General features: G+C 47.1%; 2 protein-coding genes across 2 annotated transcripts in view; one reads left to right on the top strand and one right to left on the bottom strand.

Moving 5' to 3' along the window:
* C9H20orf96 (chromosome 9 C20orf96 homolog) overlaps window positions 1-13725 on the bottom strand; it is a 37652-nt gene extending 23927 nt beyond the window's left edge. The window contains exon 1 of the mRNA XM_047746195.1: window positions 13693-13725. The gene's annotated coding sequence lies outside the window, so the exon portion shown is untranslated. The remainder of the gene's footprint in view (window positions 1-13692) is intronic.
* Window positions 2515-5473, top strand: ZCCHC3 (zinc finger CCHC-type containing 3). The gene has a single exon (XM_047746191.1). The coding sequence runs from the start codon at window positions 2752-2754 to the stop codon at window positions 3967-3969; it is 1218 nt and encodes a 405-aa protein (XP_047602147.1). The 5' UTR covers window positions 2515-2751; the 3' UTR covers window positions 3970-5473.
* Window positions 13726-14287: the final 562 nt, after the last annotated feature.

Raw genomic sequence — 14287 nt, 5'->3', positions numbered from 1 at the left:
GGTCCTGGCTAGTGCAGTAAGGCAAGACAAGAAAAAGTGTAAGATCTGAACAGGAAGAGCAAAACCTTTGTTACTCAGACAATACCACTATCAACACAGAAAAGCATAATGATTCTAAAAACCACTGGAAATTTTAAAAGATGTCAGCATTGTTGCTACTACACAAAATTCAATTGTATGCCCTCTATTTTTTTTTAAGATTTTATTTATTTGAGAGAGAGAGCGCACAAGCAGGGGGAGTGGCAGACAGAGGGAGAGGGAGAAGCAGGGAGCCTGATGCAGGATGCAGGGTGATCCCAGGAGTCTGGGATCATGACCTGAGCAGAGGACAGACGCTTAACCAACTGAGCCATCCAGGGGCCCCAATTGTATTCCCTTTAAATACCAATAACAAATATGTAATTTCTAAACATATTATTTACAATAGCAACCAAATTATATTATACCTTGGAATAATTTTTTTAATTATGCAAGACCTTATGAAGAAAACTATAAAATGTTACTGCAATTTGTAAAAATAATAAGACTTAAATAAACTAGACAACCAGTGAGGTCATAGATGCAGCAATTTAGTATTATAAAATGGCAATTCTGTACAAATTCTATGCAATTCCAATTGAAATCCAAAAAAATGGTTTCCTGAAACTTAGTAGACTGATTCTAAATTTTCTGCAGAGGATCCAAATATAGCTGAGACAGCCTTGTAGGAGAAGAAAGAATGTTTCCCATAAATAAAATAGAGTTCGGTTTTCTCTTTAGAATTTGGAGTATCTGGCTATAGTGGGCTCTCACTTATGGAGAATAATAATCAGCTAGGGTTGATTTGCCACTGCCCCTTCAGGTAGAAGATTTGCTCTCCAGTTCACTCAGCACATTGTCCTTATTTAAGGTACCTGCCTGATCTTGTAGATATTTGTATAATATTGCCTCCCAGCCTCCCACCTGGGGTGGGAGGGCAGGGTAAGAGGAATGGAAGAGATTTTAAATTATACAGGTTCTGTTTGGTTTTGTAAATGTTCTCCCAGTGAGCTGGTAAACAGAAAGAAGAAAAGAGTGGATTATGTGACTCTAAGAGTTTGATGCCTCTGGTAGTGATCTGAGTATGATCATGGGAATGCGTGGCAGTGAAGAGATGGAGGAAAGCACGCCAGAAGTTATAATGTGAGGGAACTGGAAGGTCCAAATAGCACAAGAGTTGGAGATGTCGGCTTCCCTGAGACCAATATGTGGAACTGGGTGAAGCGAAAGATAGTAAGCCAAGAACTCACGGGGACTCCGTAATGCTTAAGTAGAACTAAAAGATATGGCAGAGAAATAGGAAATAATCCAAAACCAATAGAAGGAAAAATAACCTTGCCTGGAAACCCACTGTGGACCCAGCTCTTTGACACAGGTTATCTCCTTGAACCCCAACATTAGCCCTCTGAGAGTAGACATTAATATTCCTTCATTATGGGTGAGCAAACTGAAGCTATAAAAACTGAGGTCATTGGTCTCATGTGACAAGGCTGAGATTCAAAGCAATCAGATTCACACTAAGGTCTCCCTGTCTCCACAATCTACCTCTTCTTTCACTAAAGTCACAATAGTCACTGAAGCACCCTAAAATGCACACAGACTTGCATTAAGAAAACGAAGCTGACAAAGGGTATTGTTAAACCCATCCCCTCAGACACCCAGATTTTATCAATGCTTCCCAAGCCCCAGTTGAGACAAATGAAAGAGGAACAGAAATTCTGTCCAGCGCTAGCTTTAGCCGAGAATCTTTGTGTTAACCAGATTTTTCTGGAGAGTGTGATGGAAAGAGCTTTGCTCCACAATGTCAGAAGCAAGCGCTTTTAGAAATATAAGCCAGCTTCACGCGGTCGCCTATTAAGTCTGCCACTTCACCAAGTGTTCTAACCCGGTCTCCAAGCCCCCTGCCCCCTGTAATCACAGTGTGGTTTTGGAAGATTCCATGTGATAAAGCTTGCAATGTCCTAATGTGCTTAGAACAGTACCGGGCACTGAAGAGCTCAATATATTTTAATTGCCATCACGAGTATGATGGAGGTCTATTTTAAAAAATAATGCAGTATTACTTGGAAATGTATCAAAAAATAAGGACTATAGACAGAGGTGTAGTGTGATAAGGAACAGCAAAAATTCTAATGATAGAAAGTCAAAATAGTCCAAAGTTAAAGGTAAACTATCCATTGTAAAATTCTTTCAACTTTCTCTGTTTGAAAATGTCCATAACCCAACACTGGAAAAACAAGGCATTGTCGTGTGCTCTGGGAGGCAGAGTCAGTTTCGTTTTGTAAAGGTATAGATAGAAAAGCAAACGAAACGGGATATAAGCTCCTCCGCTCGGGCCCGCCACAGGGCCGAGGGCCGTTCGCGATGCTGCCTGAATGAAATCGAGTACCGCTTGCGAAAGAGCGAATCCTCGAGAGCGCAGCCCGGGGCTGCCAAGCCCTCGCAAGGGACAGGGACGCGCTCCAAGCGGCGCATCCCGCCTTGGCGCCCGGAAGGTGGGGCCGGAGCGCGCTGCCGGAGCCGCAGCTCGGCCGTTACCCGAGGGCTCCCGGCCGGCGCTGGCCGCGGCGCGCCGCGAGTAAATACCTTCAGCGGGGCGGGGGAGAGAAGCGTCGAATTTCAAAAAAAAAAAAAAAAAAAACCACCAAACCCCCACAGCCCCCGGCGGGCGGGCGCGCGGATGGGCGCCCTTTGGCTGCGGGAGCGAGTGGAGGATGCTGGGAAGGAGGTAAAATGGCCACCGGCGGCGGCGCGGAGGAGGAGAGGAAGCGGGGGCGGCCGCAGCTCCTGCCCCCCGCGCGGCCCGCGGCTCGCGGCGAGGAGGCCGAGGGCGGCCGCGAGAAGATGGGCTGGGCCCAGGTGGTAAAGAACCTGGCCGAGAAGAAGGGCGAGTTCCGCGAGTCGCGGCCGCCGCGGCGGGAGGAGGAGGGAGGCAGCGGCGTGGGCGGCGGGCTCGGCGCCCCAGCGGGCCTGGCGGCGCCGGGCCTCGGCGACTTCCCCCCGGCCGGCCGTGGGGATCCGAAGGGTCGGCGGAGAGACCCGGCCGGCGAGGCGGCGGACCCCCGCAAGAAGAAGGGTGCAGCCGAGCCGGGCCGGAGGAAGAAGGCCGAGGCGGCGGCGGCCATGGCGAGCCCGGCCAGGCCTGGCGCGGCCGAGGACGCGGCGGAGCAGCCAGCTCAGGACGAGCAGGCGGTGGCGTCGGGCCCCGCGGGGGGCCCGAGTAAGGGGCGCTTCCTAGTGCGCATCTGTTTCCAGGGAGACGAGGGTGCCTGCCCGACCCGGGACTTCGTTGTGGGCGCACTCATCCTGCGCTCCATCGGCATGGACCCGAGCGACATCTTCGCGGTCATCCAGATCCCTGGCAGCCGCGAGTTTGACGTGAGCTTCCGCTCGGCGGAGAAGCTGGCCCTGTTCCTACGCGTCTACGAGGAGAAGCGCGAGCAGGAGGACTGCTGGGAGAACTTTGTGGTGCTGGGGCGGAGCAAGTCCAGCTTGAAGACGCTCTTCATCCTCTTCCGGAACGAGACGGTGGACGTGGAAGACATCGTGACCTGGCTCAAGCGCCACTGCGATGTGCTGGCCGTGCCCGTGAAAGTGACCGACAGGTTTGGGATCTGGACCGGGGAGTACAAGTGTGAGATCGAGCTGCGCCAGGGGGAGGGCGGGGTTAGGCACCTGCCGGGGGCCTTCTTCCTGGGGGCCGAGAGGGGCTACAGCTGGTACAAGGGGCAGCCCAAGACGTGCTTTAAATGTGGTTCCCGGACCCACATGAGCGGCAGCTGCACGCAGGACAGGTGCTTCAGGTGTGGGGAGGAGGGACACCTGAGCCCTTACTGTCGGAAGGGCATCGTGTGTAACCTCTGTGGCAAGCGAGGACACGCCTTTGCCCAGTGTCCCAAAGCAGTTCACAATTCCGTGGCAGCTCAGCTAACCGGGGTGGCTGGGCACTGAACACCCGCCTGCCTGCCAGGGTGAATACAGAGCCAGCTTACCCCTCTTAAGTGCCAAAACTTTTTTTTAGACCATTTTTTACGTTTTCGAAGGAGATCTTTTTAAACCTACAAGAGACATCTCTCTCTGCCTTCTTAAACCGAGTTTACTCCATTTCAGCCTTTTCTGAATTGGTGACTCTGTCATCAGTAACTACCGAGAACTGTAGTGTGCAGATGTGTCGCCTCACCCTTTTAAAATTTTGCTTCCATTTTTGTATGGGTTGTTTTTGTTTTTTTGTGTGTGGGGGGGTTTTGTGTGGGTTTTTTTGTACTTTTTACTCCCCACGCCTTGTCTTTTCCCGGGACTTTCACCCATTGGGCTGCCTTGCTCCTCTTTATGCCCCAGCACTAGGTACGGGGCCCACCACGTGGTAGGCACTCCATCAGTGTTTGTTGAATTGAGAACATTGTTGACTGTGGCTTCCGTCAGGGTGTCTACTTTTTGCAGCTCTTCCCCTCCCGGTTTAATTTGCTGCTTCTAATCTATGTGGTCTGAGAATTTGTGAAACCAGTGTTGTTAGAAGTGTATGTAATCTGAGTCAATAAGCTCTGAATGGTGGCCAAGGGCCTCTCTTATGGCATTAAAATGCATGGACTTTGGGACAGCTGTTCAGTGGCTCAGAAGCCATTTTTTCACAGAATCATGGAATTTGGAATCTTCTTGTTGGAAAGGACCTAAAAATTGGTTTAGACCAATCCCCTGGATTTCCAACAGATGGAACAGGCCCAGAGAGGTTAAATGACTGGGTCAAAATCACATAGCTGTCTGTTGCCAGAGCTAGCCTAGAGTAGAGTTCCCTGACCCCAAGCCCGGTGCTCATTCCACTACCTCTCACACTTCACAACATTTTCCTCAACACTTGAGGGCCCAGAAAGTCTGATCTCTCCAGAATGATGAGCCCAGAGGAATGCTTAGAAATCATCTGGGGGAAGAAGCAGAAAGGGATTTAGCAGGGGCTTCTGAATACTTGGGATAGGGAAGGGACAAAGGAACATAAGCTAGAGGGTACTCATTGCTCCCTGGGGTATCCTATCTGGATTAAAGTGCCAAGTCCTTTGGGGCCTTACCCTACATCATTCATTGCCACCACTTAGAAATGGGGGTGTTCCTGAATAAGGAAACCTACCAGAGGTTTACATTTGTACCTTAGCCTCAATAGCTAGAAACCCCAGAGAAGTCTCAAACAGGAGCTCATCCACCATTTCCTGACTCACAGGAGAAAGGTGATTTTAACCTGGAATCATAAGCTGTTAACTCTAAAATATGCTTGCAAAACAGGTCAAGCAAGAGGGCATTGGGTCAACTAAGTGTTATCAAGTTAAAGTAGAAAAGACAGTACACTGCTTTTGTTTTAGTTTTTGTTTTCCCTTTGCTTTATGTTTTGCTATTTCCTTGTGGCTTAGAATGTAAAATCGATTGTTAAGTTTTGTTCTGAATAAATATTTATCTTTTGTATTGCTAACACCGTTGCCCTATCCTTTCAAAGTGTAAGATGCTCCAGTACACAGAGTCTCCTTCAATCAATCCATATTTCTACACATCATTTGTTTACCCTGCAAATACATTTCTAACCCCTGCAGGCAACGCTTAGCACCTACTATGTTGTGCCAAGCCCTTTGGAGTTGTTACCTAAACCCTATGTATGCATTGCACTCACTTAGCACATTATAAAAACTCAAGTTTTAAGCCCTAACTTTGCTCCAAGGAATCAAAATCACTGGTGTAAGTGAAAATATTTTTAGTGAGCATCCTCAAACAATTCTGATGGGCAGCCAGGTTTGAGACCACAGTTCTGACCTGTACTAAAATGAGAGAGATGGATTCAGGCCTCAGGAGATTACAATGGGGAAGACAGAAGTAAGATGTTCGCTTCATCATCTTAGAGTTCCTGTAAATGCCCACGAACTGGATGCAAAGTATTTATGGACTTTTAAAAATGCCATCTCTTGGGGCGCCTGGGTGGCTCAGTGGGTTAAGGCCTCTGCCTTCGGCTCAGGTCATGATCCCGGGGTCCTGGGATCGAGCCCCGCATTGGGGCTCTCTCTCTGCCTGCTTCTCTGCCTATTTGTGATCTCTGTCAAATAAGTAAATAAAAGCTTAAAAAAAAAAATGCCATCTCTTCCGGTACTAGAGGAGGAGGAAAGAGTCCAGGAAACTTCCCACAGAGCTGACACTCCTCCAAGCCAGCCATGGAGACCCCAGACAACTGACTGAAGGATTTTCAGCTCTGAGACTAAAGTGATCCAATCCCAAGAACTAGAATTCTCTCTAGTTGATTCTCTAACTCAGTGATTTGAGGATATTTCCAGAGTTGACAAGGTGTAGTTGAGGCCTGGTTGGCTTTTAGGAGCCCAGGCCAGCTCAGCCCCTCCTTGTCTCCCAAAGCTAACAGACCCTTCCCTCCTTGATCCCTCCCCCTCGTCTCCCCGCTTCTCTGCCTTGGGTTTCCCTCCCTCACAGGCAGAAGGCGGGGAGAAAGCCTGCATTCATCATACCCGCCCTCCCTCCAAGCAGGCACTGTGCCAAGGAGCCTCCTTGGAAGGAATCTTCCCTCTCTCTGCCCTCCCCCTCTCCCTCCTCCCATCTCTTCTAAGGGAGCGGAGGAAGAAACTATTTCCCTGCCCATCCCCCCACAGGATCTGCTCCAGGGCCTCCTGCCTGGCGGTCTGGGGACAGAGCCATGGGCTGGAATGGAACAAACCTCCCCCAGCTTCCTCTCCTGATCTAGCAACCCCCAAATTACAATCCCTCACTGTTCAAGGGTTCCTAAGGAGTGTGCAGGGAACCCCAGAATGAGGCTGGCTGACTAGCTGGCATTCCTTCATGGGGCTTTCAACAAATACTGAGAGCCATTAGAGCCAAGCCCCCAGGCCCTATAGCTCAGGGGTTAGAACACTGGTCTTGTAGATCCAAGCCCTCCCACAAAGCCTTGCGTGTACCCTGAATGAGACAGTTACTTGCCAAGGGAGATGCAGACAAGTAATGAGCAGTTTTTAAGAGAATATTAAATATTTTTAAATATTCTGAAAAAATATATATACAAAGAATATAGAATTGAAGTACAGGTCTCCTGGAAGAGCGATGATGTCATGATGGAAATCTACAAGATGAAGAAGCCAGGTGAAGAGTGCAGAGCCATCCATGCATTACAAACAGCCTGTGCAAAGACCCAGAGGCCGAAGCATAAAGGGTGTTCAGGCTGACTGTAGAGTCCCAAAGATGTGCTTGGGAAAAGGCCAAGAGGAGGAGACCCAGGGCCTGTCGGTGTGACTTAAGGGGCTTTATTTTGTCCTGACCCCCTCCAGTCTGGCCACCTCCATTCCAACCACTTAGCATGTATCCCAAGCGCCAACTCTTTCTGGCAATGAAATACAGCAACATAGTCAAGTTCCCTGGGACTCAAATTCTAGAGGCACACAAAGACATAATTACAAATTATGATCAAGCCTTGAAAGAAACAAACAGAGACTGATCTGGTCTTGGAGGTTGGGGATAACTTCCCAGAGAAAACCTTTGAACTGAGATCAAAAATACATATAAGGAGTTAATTGAGAGGTGGGATAGGGGGTTAACAGGTGGCAAGGGTTTACTAGCCTAGGCAAAAGGGACAACAAGCATAACAACCTTATGGTGAGAGGAGGCATGGCCGGTTCTAGAAACCAAATGAAGCCCAGTGTTATCAGTCCAGGTTTAGAAACAGAAACCACTCTAGGTACTGAAGAAAGTGATGGGGCCTAGGTTGGGTCTTAGGAATGAATCTTAGAACCCTACTGACCTGACCTACTAAAGGAGCTACTACCTCTCATAGAAACGAGCCAGGAAGCCATCACTGGAAAGGCTGAGTTTGAGGACACACTGAAGCTACCATCCAAGGACAGGCTGCCGGGATCAGGAGGCCACTGCCATTTCTACCACCAGGACAATGAAATAAGTTTTTGAAGTCAGAGACAGGACACCAGTGTCTCCACAACCTTACTTAGGAGCAGAAACAGCCAAAACTATTTGACTTCTGCCTGACTTCCACCTTCAAACCTCATGCAAATATATCTACTTGCTGGAGCTCGAGCTGGAGGGGAGTCAGGAAGTGTTTTAGCTTTCCAGCATATGTAGCACAGGAAGGCACATAAACGTGGGAATCGGGGCACTTGGCTGGCTCAGTTGGTAGAGTCTGCGACTTCTTCTTTCTTTCTTTCTTCCTTTTTTTTTTTTTTTAAGTTTTATTTATTTAAGTAATCTCTACGCCTCACATGGGCCTCGAACTCATGACCCCAAGACCAAGCGTTGTATGCTTTTCCAACTGAGCCAGCCAAGAACCCCATGAGCCTGTGACTTTCTTTTTTTTTTTTTTTTTTTTTTTTTTGGTCAGAGAAACAGAGAGCACACACACAAGCAGGGTGGTTGGCAGGCAGAAAGAGAAGCAGGCTTCCCGCTGAGCAAGGTGCCCCCACCCCCAAAGACCCTGGGATCATGACCTGAGCTGAAGGCAGGCGCTCAACTCACTTAGCCACACAGGCATCCCAAGCCTGTGACTCTTGATCTCTGGGTAGTGAATTCAAGCCCCACGTTGGGGGTAGAATTAAAAAAACAAAAAACAGTGGGAATGGAGGCCATCTGCCAACTAATCCTATCCAGAACAGCTAGTGTGGCCACCTCAGAGAGGCACAATGTATACAAAATACATTGCATTTTGTACAATGGTACAAAATAAGGCTGAAGATCCTGGGGATTTGGTCAGCCATGTTTAGTGTTTGAATCTAAGAATGATGATGAGGAGACACTGAAAGATTTTTAAGCAAGGAAGAGACATGATCGGCATTGGATTTTTAAAATTTTTAAAAGATAATTCAGAGGGCACATGGGTGGCTCAGCCAGTTAGGCATCTGACTCTTGATCTCAGCTCAGGTCTTGACCTCAAGGTTGTGAGTTCAACCCCCATGTTGGGCTCCATGCTGGTGTGGAGCCTGCTCAATAAAAAATAAAAATTAAAATATCATTCAGGATGATATTTCAGCAGGAGCCCAAGTATAAAGAAGGGTGGGGGTCCCAGGGGTGCCAATCAGTTAAGCAGCTGACTTCAGCTCAGGTCATGATCTCAGGGTCCTGGGATTGAGCCCCACATTGGATCTGTGCTCAGCAAGGCGTTTGCTTCTCCTTCTTCTTCTGTCTCTCCCCCTACTCATGCTCTCTCTCTTGCTCTCTCAAATAAATAAATTAAATCTTTTTTTTTTATTTTATTTATTTATTTGGCAGAGAGAGAAAGAGAGAGCAACCAGGGGGAGCAACTGAGCAAGGAGCTGAGCCAGGAGCCTGACATGGGACACAATTCCAGGACCCTGGGATCATGACCTGAGCTGAAGGCGGGCACTTAACCCACTGAGTCACCCAGGCATCCCTAAATGAATAAAATCTTTAAAAAAAAAAAAGTATAAAGTTTGAGAAGAAGGTCTTGAAGCCGATTTGGGACACAGAGAATGTCTGAAGAAAGGTATGGAATAGGTGGTTTAACACAGGTCTTAAATTCTAAGGAGAGTTCTGGGCCAGAGAAAGAAACAGAAGTCCTATAGCAATGGCCTTCAAACTTTTTAACTACATCCTACAATAAGACAGACATTTTATACCATGGCCATCAGACATATGCATATATGTACTTATGTATAAAGAAACCAGTGTATATGTATATAAAGAAATAACATTAACCCTTTGGGTGATGTGCCCTGACATTTTCCATTTTATTGCTTCATTCTTTTACACATCCTTACACAACCCATTAAATTGATTTTACAGCCTCCTAATGGGTCATGAGAAAAAGCTTGGGGGAGAAAGAGTATAGCAACTTGGATCACACCGTAAGCAGCTCTGACATGTGAGTCTTCCCTGATGGAAAAGGATATTGTGACACACTAATAAAGGACAGCCAGAAGGGAGAAGGGAAATAAGAGTGGAGAGACATACAAACCAAGGAAGGAAAGTTACCATCAGAGGAATTAACAACGGGATCGAGTCCTGCAAGAGATAGAGTAAAATTGGCTTTGAGAAATATCAAGCGAAGTAAGGCGTGAAGAGCGCCCCTGGACTGAGTAATGGGGAGGTCACTGGTGAAGGCCTTTTAGAGGCAGAATGATGGCAGCAAGAGACCGACCAAGGAATAATCTTCCTAAAATGCCAATCCAGTGCTCTGGGGCTCCCTATAGCTCTAGGGAGTCAACCTAACATCCTACTCCTTTTGCAAGAAGCTCCTGAACTCCTTTGGGACCTCATTCTCAGCCAGAATGCCCATCACATCATTCTCAGCCAGAATGCCCATCACATCTGTTCATGTCACCTCCAGGTAGGAGTTCAGGATGGTGGAGGGTGGAGTGGTACAAGAGGAAGCTGTGGGTAATCAGAGCTCAGATTATACCAAATTTAAGGTGGGGTCTCATGAGAGTGTACCAGACATGTCCAAAGCCGATGGGTCCATACAGTGCCACTTACTGGATCGTCAACCTGAGACTATTTGGGGGAGGACATGTTTCATGAAAACAAACACAGATATAATACAGAGGAGAATGCAAACTTTACAGAGCCTTAAAGTAAAACATGGGAGGAGCCTGGGTGCCTCAGTCTGTTGAGCATCTGACTCCTAATTTCAGCTGGGGTCATGATCTTGGGGTTGTGGGACCCACCTTGAGTCAGACTCTGAGCTGGGGGTAGAGGCTGCTCAGGATTCTCTCTCTCCTTCTGTGCACCCCAGCTAAATAAATAAATAAATAAATAAATAAATAAAAACACGGACTATTTTTGGAAAAATTTGGCATGATCTATCAAAATTTAAAATTCACATAATTGGAGCACCTGGGTGGCTCAGTGGGTTAAGGCTTTGCCTTCAGCTCAGGTCATGATCTCAGGGTCCTGGAATCGAGCCCCGCATCAGGCTCTCTGCTCAGAGCTTCCTTCTCTCTCTGCCTGCCTCTCCACCTACTTGTGATCTCTCTGTCAAGTAAATAAATAAAATCTTTTAAAAAGTAAATAAATAAATTAAAATCCACATAATCATTAACACAGCATTCACGTATAGGAAATGAATCTATAGCTAGATCGTTCTCTCTCTCAAATAAATAAATAAACCTTTAAAAGAAAAATAAAGTCAACAAAGTAAGATATGGTTACTGTTTAAAATTTCTAACTTTAACTTTTTCATTTTTTTCAGTGAGTTATAATAGACAAATTGTAAAATATTTAAAGTGTACAATGTAATGATTTAACATACATATTGTGTTTTAAGATTACGGAATTAATATGTACACATGCTTATTTATATATAGAATAATTCTGGAAGGCTATTAATGAAATTGGTAACTGCTGTAGTTTCTTTTTTCTAAGATTTATTTATTTAAGGGTGCCTGGGTGGCTCAGTTAGTTAAGCCACTGCCTGTGGCTCAGGTCATGATCCCAGGATCCTGGGATCGAGCCCAATATTGGGCTTCCTGCTTAGAGAGGAGCCCACTTCTCCCTCTCCCTCTGCTCCACCCCCCACCTTGTTCTCTTGCTCTCTTTCAAATAAATTAATAAAATCTAAAAAAAAAAAAAAAAAGCTTTCTTGATTTATTTGATAGAGAGAGCATGCCTGTGGGGGGTAGGGGACAGAGGGAGAGAGAATCCCCAAGCAGATTCCCCACTGAGCGTGGAGCCTGACTGGGGGTTTGATCCCAGGACCCAGAGATCATGACCTGAGCCAAAATCAACAGTCAGCCGCTTAACCGACTGAGCCACCCAGATGCCCCAACTATTGTAGCTTCTGAGAAGAACTGGATATTTGGTGTATGGGATGAAAGGAAAATATATTTTCTACAGTATGTCCCTAGAGGCATCGTTTTGTTTTGTTTAAATTATTTCATGTGTTGGGGTACCTGGGTGGCTCAGTTGGTTAAGCGTCTGCCTCCTGCTCAGCTCATGATTCCAGGGTCCTGGGACAGAGTCCCGCATGGGGCTCTCTGCTCAGTGGGGAGCCTGCTTCTCCCTCTCCCACTCCCCCTGCCTGTGCTCTCTCTCTCTCTCTCTCTCTCTGTCAAATAAATAAATAAAATTTAAAAGAAAATTATTTCATGTGTTATCTCTGGTAAAAAAACAAAAATAAGTGCAAAATACAACACAAGACTTCAAAGAAATTCCTGTAGACTCTGCAGAGACTGGAGTCCATTTCCTCTATCTTAAAAAAAAAAAAAAAAAAATTGATGGGAAAGTTTAAGACCCTAGAACAACACACTCACTGCTCTCCCTGCTTCCTAGCTTGGTCTCCTTCAATCCACGACAACAGTCCCCAGAATGAAATTTGATCACATAACTCCCCTGTTTAAAGACCTTCAAAGACTTTGTGTCCTTCCTGGGGCCCACCAGGCCCTGCTGGAGACCTGCCTCTTCTGGGCCTCACCCCCTTACCCTGGCTGGGCTCCTGCTAGTCATTCTAGGAATTCACCCATGGTTAACTCTTACCTTTCCTGGTGCTCAGCTCTAAAGCCACTTCCTACCTGCAGCCTCCCCTAATCTTCCAGAGGAGACCCTCTCACACTCCGCTGTCATTTCAGCAGCTCCTTGCAAGTACAATGGTATGTTTATCTATACCATGGCTTTATTAATATCTGTCTCTCTCAATTTTGAGCTCCCAGAGGACAGGGAACAGGGCTTTTTTGCTCTTGGTTATAGCCCAGCATTTAGCACTGTGCGTGGTACATCGTAGAAGCCCAATAAGTGTTCATTTGCATGAATGATCTAGAAATTACTTGGCTAAGGTTACAGATCAAGACATTGTGTCTACTTGTCCTTTTCTTTTCTTTTTTTTTTTTTTAAAGATTTTATTTATTTATTTGACAGACAGAGATTACAAGCAGGCAGAGAGACAGTCAGAGAGAGGAGGAAGCAGGCTCCCTGCTGAGCAGAGAGCCCAACGTGGGGCTCGATCCCAGGACCCTGGGATCATGACCCGAGCTGAAGGCAGAGGCTTTAACTTTAACCCACTGAGCCACCCAGGCGCCCCTCCTTTTCTTTTTAAAGATTTATTTATTGGGATGCCTGGGTGGGTCAGTCAGTGGAATGTCTGGCTCTTGGTTTCCTTGGTTTCCTCATGATCTCAGGGTCCTGGGATAGAGCCCCATGTCAGGCTCAACGCTCAGGGTAGGGTAGGCTTGTCCCTCTCTCTCTGCTCCTCCCCCCCCCATGCTCGCTTTCTCTATCTCTCAAAAAAAAAAAAAAAGATTTATTTATTTACTTACTTATTTGAGAGGGAGACAGAAAGCATGTATGTGGGAGGGAAGGAGCAGAAGGAGAGGGAGAGAGGGAGAATCTCAAGCCAACTCCCAGCTGAGTGCAGAGCTGGCCTCGGGGCCTGGAGGTGGGGCTCAATCTTGCCACCCTGAGTTCACTAACAGAACAGGCACCTAACCAACTGAGCCACCCAGACACCCCTCTACTTGTCCTTCTTTAATGATACTCAAAATATCTCTTACCACACCTGCACTGATTCTATACTGAAATGGCTTCTTCTTTCATCTTTAAAAAGCGAATTCACTCCTTTTGTGTTCTCACTTTTGATTAAGGGTTTCCTTCAGCCTGAGTGGTCAGCACCATCCTCCCCTAGTTCTCTGAGGGCATATCCCTGAGACAGCCCTCGTGTCCCCTGGCACAGAGAGGCACAGGAGAGAGCACCTGGTTCCTGGGTTCCAAATGCCTGCCCTCAATACTCTCTCATCACAGCAAGAGTAGCTGTTGGCCTGAGACCTGATTTCCTGAGACCTGAGCCCCACCTCCAGGCCCCGAGGCCAGCTCTGCACTCAGCTGGGAGTTGGCTGGGAGTTGGTGGAGTGAAGATTCTCTAGGTACAAGAGGAACTGCCCACAACGCTGAGTTTGTGTCCTCCCTTTCTAGAACATTTCCTGAGACCCCAGAATTCCCTTCCAAAATATCCCTAAGCTCATTTGCAGAGCCTTCAGGGGGTCTCATCCCTGGGTCCCTCTCAGCTGAGGGCAAAGTACACTGCCTAATGCACACCTTATAGACCTGAGGCTTAGTTTTCAAAGTAGCGGTTTCCAAGAGACAGCATGGATGTGGCGGCTGGGCCGTCCACTCACCAGAGCTGGGTCCCTCACTGATGGGATGGGAAGTAACTGGACAAGGGCAGGACGCAGAATCCAGTCGCTCCCCTTGGACCAACACATTCTGGCACAGAACTTCAAGGGTCCTGGAATTCTAATTTGAACCTGCCTTCCAGGTTTTTCTGAGGATATATTGGTCAAGAAGGAGA

The sequence above is a fragment of the Lutra lutra genome, chromosome 9, assembly GCF_902655055.1.
Source record: "Lutra lutra chromosome 9, mLutLut1.2, whole genome shotgun sequence".
Taxonomy (NCBI): domain Eukaryota; kingdom Metazoa; phylum Chordata; class Mammalia; order Carnivora; family Mustelidae; genus Lutra; species Lutra lutra.
Note: the sequence above shows the minus strand (reverse complement) of the source record. Positions and strands in the feature narration are given on the sequence as shown.

Bases quoted from the DNA above. Each gene is read 5' to 3' on its own strand.
- ZCCHC3 (XM_047746191.1), top strand. From the start codon at position 2,752: ATGGCCACCGGCGGCGGCGCGGAGGAGGAGAGGAAGCGGGGGCGGCCG.